General features: G+C 39.9%; 2 protein-coding genes across 2 annotated transcripts in view; one reads left to right on the top strand and one right to left on the bottom strand.

Moving 5' to 3' along the window:
- Nucleotides 1–1,051: 1,051 nt before the first annotated feature.
- LOC115306464 (olfactory receptor 10A4) lies at nucleotides 1,052–1,999 on the top strand. The gene has a single exon (XM_029956886.1). The coding sequence runs from the start codon at nucleotides 1,052–1,054 to the stop codon at nucleotides 1,997–1,999; it is 948 nt and encodes a 315-aa protein (XP_029812746.1).
- A 2,368-nt stretch (nucleotides 2,000–4,367) lies between these two features.
- The window catches only part of LOC115272524 (olfactory receptor 2D2-like), an 817-nt gene continuing 405 nt past the window's right edge, over nucleotides 4,368–4,779 (bottom strand). Inside the window, exon 2 of the mRNA XM_029915573.1 lies at nucleotides 4,368–4,775. Coding sequence (XP_029771433.1) covers nucleotides 4,368–4,775 — 408 coding nt within the window. The remainder of the gene's footprint in view (nucleotides 4,776–4,779) is intronic.

The following is a 4,779-nucleotide window of genomic DNA, read 5'->3' as shown; positions in this document are numbered from 1 at the left end:
AGAGCTATCTCATAATAACTACAGTGGTTTCCATGTATGGTTAGCATGTGTTCTGTACCAGGCACATGCAAGTGCTTTAGATTTATCCCTTTATTTAAGTTTACATTCATCAGAACTCCATGTCTCAATTTTGAAGTTCAGTTCTTAATGCCCTGATGAAACCTACTTTTTTCTCACAGGATTTAATATTATTAGTCTTCATATTTGAGTTGGTCTTTATTTATTAACATGTAAAACTTGAGGTCATATTTCTTGAAAACCAAGATGCAAGTCAACTAACAGAAACCAATGATAGGATTTATATGCAGTACATTGAGATTCTTTCTATGGTCTGACTCTGTCTTGAGTTTGTGTTCTGTTTTCTGATCACATATAGCGATATGAAGAATATTTAACTCAGGGATTAAAATAAACCACAGTCTCTATATTCCATGTCTCCTTGTACAAATTGCAATATTCTGAGTTTAGAAATGAGTATATTTATATTGAATATAGAATATATTGGGTATTCCTCCAATATACTGAAATCATCCTGAGGGTGGGCTGCTTGAGATTGGACACATTCAGTTCTCCTCCTCAGGATCATTGGTAACTTCCTTGATTTTCTCATTCCTACCCTTTCATTTTGCAGAAAACATACCCTGGCTCACCTCATCACCTTTCATTGTGCATTAAGACCCTTCTCATCAGAAATATTTGGCCTGGCTGCTTTTTTAGTACCACTGAATGTTGAAGAAAGATAAGGTAGGAACCCCAACATGAAGCTGTGATTTTGATCTCTATAGACCAAAGTCAGGAGATATATAGATATTTATGGTGTGACTCAGTTCAGTCTGAAAAATGGTTAGTATTCTTACAAAAAATTATGAATCCTATCGACAGCATATTTTTTTACACTTTGGAAAGTATACCTTTTGATTTGCAACTGTAATAAGAAAGGTAGAAAATGAGGCCATAGGAGGTTTTCTAAGGGTATAATAGAGGTCTAAATACCATATGGAGACTTCTACCTTCCTGGAGCATGAATTTCAATGAAATCCTGGGCAGAAGAATGATGTGGGGAAACTGGACAATTGTCAGTGAGTTTGTCCTTGTGAGCTTTTCAAACTTATCTCCTGAGCTACAAGCTCTACTATTTCTCCTGTTTTTGACTGTTTACCTGGTTACCCTAATGGGGAATGTTCTCATCATCCTGGTCACTACAGCTGACTCAGCTCTACAAAATCCTATGTACTTCTTCCTCAGGAACTTGTCCTTCCTGGAGATAGGCTTCAACTTGGTCATTGTGCCCAAGATGCTGGGGACTCTGATCATCCAAGATACAACTATCTCCTTCCTTGGCTGTGCCTCTCAGATGTATTTCTTCTTCTTCTTTGGGGCTGCTGAGTGCTGCCTCCTGGCTACAATGGCATATGACCGCTATGTGGCCATTTGTGACCCTTTGCGCTACCCAATCATTATGAGCCGCAGGGCCTGTGCCCAGCTAGCAACTGCCTCTTGGTTCTCAGGGTTTCCAGTGGCCACTGTGCAAACCACATGGATTTTCAGCTTCCCTTTTTGTGGCCCCAACAAAGTGAACCACTTCTTTTGTGACAGCCCCCCTGTCATTGCACTGGTCTGTGCTGATACCTCTCTGTTTGAACTGGAGGCTCTGACAGCCACTGTCTTATTCATCCTCTTTCCTTTCTTGCTGATCCTGGGATCCTATGTCCGTATCCTTTCTGCTATCTTCAAGATGCCCTCGGCTGAGGGGAAACGCAAGGCCTTCTCCACCTGTTCCTCCCATCTCCTGGTTGTGTCCCTCTTCTACAGCACTGCCATCCTCACATACTTCCGACCCCGGTCCAGCACCTCTCCTGAGAGCAAGAAGCTGCTTTCACTCTCCTACACAGTGGTGACTCCCATGTTGAACCCCATCATCTACAGCTTAAGGAACAGTGAAGTGAAGTCTGCACTGAGGCGAGTCATCCGCAGGACCCTGGGCCCTCACAAACTCTGACTGACTGAGATGGAAACTGAAGGGGTGGAAGGCAAGGACAAAGGAGAGAAAAAAAATTCCTCAAATGGGTTTTGGTCCCTCCTCAGTATAGGAGTCATGCTCTAGCTGCTAGAATTTTGGACTTTACTAGGATTCATTTCTGAATGAAAGATTATGAGTGATGAAAGAGAACTTCTGTAGGTCCAGGATTCTGTGGGACTGTGGTACCAATGCATCTGAGGATGCTGCCAATTTACACAGTTTAGGAGCCTATCTGGAGGTTGATAACATCCCTACAATCTGCCATTCTTCACTTGTTTTAACTTTTCTTGAACTTCTTCACCCATGTCTTTTTATAATCTTCAGCTTTACATTTTTCTATTTGTCTAAAAGCTCTACCCACAACTTTCAAGGACCTTTTTCCCTTACAAGGTAAATATATGATAATGGTGATAATAAATAATAGAGTTTTGTTTCATTATTTCACTCACTTTTTTTCAGCAAACTTTGAATTTGAACTCAAAATTTCAATGCATTTTTACTCAGCATTCAGCATGTGTGAGACTAGGTGTAAGCTCTGAACATACATTGCTGAATAAAATAGACAAATTTCTTAACTTGTGGAATTTATGTTCTAGTGAGAAAGAAATAATAAAGCAATACTTAAAAACCTCTACCAGCTTATAAAGGAAAGTACCCATGTTTACAGGATAGAAAATTAGGACTTCTTCCTCTGCTACAATAATTGGTTTATGCCTTATTTGGAGAAAGACTACTTCATAAGGACCCTGCTTCAGTCTCAAATTATTCACCTTGGATATGAGAATTTCTTGACAGATGGTGTGTAAAGGAACCCCAAGTTCAGTATAAGTGAACAAAATTCTAGGAAACTGCTGTGAATAACCCAAACACTTTTTGTTTACTAAATGTCTTACGTAATCTTGTTGTGATTAGGTGAAATCAACTGTCCTTTTTAAGCCTGCATATCACTCAACCAGTGTAGCAGCCTGTCTTTATGGCTTTGTCCGGTGAACATAGTCCAACTCTGGATTCCTGTATAATAACAGACTTGGGAAGTGTGCACCACAGCTTTGTGTTAATTAGTGAAATTAACAGAGTAAAATAGCATTCACTGCATAGACATGTCCTCTCCACAGACTCTATAAATAACTCTAACTCTGTGTGCTATGGAGGTAATAGGACTAGTTCAATCCCCCACACAGGTAGCAACGGCGTTCAGGTAGCAAGGGATCTAGAAAGGCAGCACATTCTAAATTATCAATACAAGAATTTGTAAATGAAAAGATAGATCATGGGGTTCTGTTTGGATAATACCAATCACACAGCTAAGTGGATTGATACCACTATACGTACATAATCCCCAATTTTAGCCCAACTTTAATCACTCATTTACATTTACATTTACATTTATTTTACTTGTCCTTGTGTGGTAGGCAGAACAATGGTTCCCTAAAGATGTCCATGTCCTCATCCCCAAGACATATAAATACGTTACCTTACAAAGGAAAAAGGACTTTGTAGACAGAATTAAAAGAAGTATCTTCAGATGGGGAGCTTATCCTGGATTTTTTTAATACAGTAACAGGAAGTCAGAAGATAGGTAGGGAATGAACTTGAAATATTTATTCCTTTGGCTTTTTCACTTTCATACACCTAAGTCCACAGCTCCTGTCTGCTGGCTTTCAGACAGCTACCCTTCCCAAGTTCTAATTGTCCTTCAGGCACAGGGTTAGTACCAGCTTCTTTCTTACTCTTGCTAACCCTGGGATGTCGCTATCTCTTGTTAGCTTCCAAAATCCTGTCTTTACTTTTCTCTGATACATAAAATATTCATGTCACTTATTAGGGGTGTGAGCAGAGTGTGAGAAGGACAGCAGACTCATATATTCAGCTTAATTATACCATACTCTTCACTATCCACTTGAAACGCACATACAGACTCATGTGCAAGCATCATATATTAGCACCAAGTTCATAGTAAATGATTAAATAATGTTTGTTAATTTATTGATTATTTGATAATGCAAAGAGATTCAAAAGATACAAGAGTTGACGTAGGATCTGGGAGAGATTGATAGTAATATATAAAACATGATTTAAAAAAGACAGATTTTATAGGTTCCAGAGTTTATAAACTATGAATGTTTCTTACCTGGTTTTCTAACTGTTAGACACCAAAAAAACCAAAGAAGGAAGCAGACCAGCATTGTTTGGCCCACGAATTATTGTCCTTCTTCTGCAAAGGAGGTACTAGATGAAGGATGGAAGGTGGGTCCACAACAAGGCCCAAGAATGTTACAATATTCCAATCTTGCTAAGGGAACTACTCAGCAAGTCTTATAAGTAGGGAGTCAAGAGGGTCTCACCATCAGCGGAAGATTTCAAGCCTGCATGAGAAATTCCTTGTGGCTACTTTCCTCAGAGCTCCCTTCACATCTTTGTTTCTCAGGCTATAGATGAGGGGATTAAGCATGGGTATCACCATTGTATAGAACACAGACACCAGTTTTTCCTGTTCTTTGGAAGACTTTGGAGTCATGTAAGTGACAATTCCTGACCCATAAAAAAGGATGACCACCATGAGGTGGGAGCCACAGGTAGAGAAAGCCTTGAGCCTCCGCACAGCTGACTTCATCCTGACCACAGTCACAATGATGTGACTATAGGATACCAGAATTAGGGAAACAGGTATGAGGAGAATCACGACACCCATGAAGAAGATGACCATCTCTGCAGTGTGAGTGTCTGTGGATGCCACGATCAACAGTGCAGGGGCCTCA

This window comes from Suricata suricatta, chromosome 11 (assembly GCF_006229205.1).
Source record: "Suricata suricatta isolate VVHF042 chromosome 11, meerkat_22Aug2017_6uvM2_HiC, whole genome shotgun sequence".
Lineage (NCBI taxonomy): Eukaryota > Metazoa > Chordata > Mammalia > Carnivora > Herpestidae > Suricata > Suricata suricatta.
Note: the sequence above shows the minus strand (reverse complement) of the source record. Positions and strands in the feature narration are given on the sequence as shown.

Bases quoted from the DNA above. Each gene is read 5' to 3' on its own strand.
- LOC115306464 (XM_029956886.1), top strand. From the start codon at position 1,052: ATGATGTGGGGAAACTGGACAATTGTCAGTGAGTTTGTCCTTGTGAGC.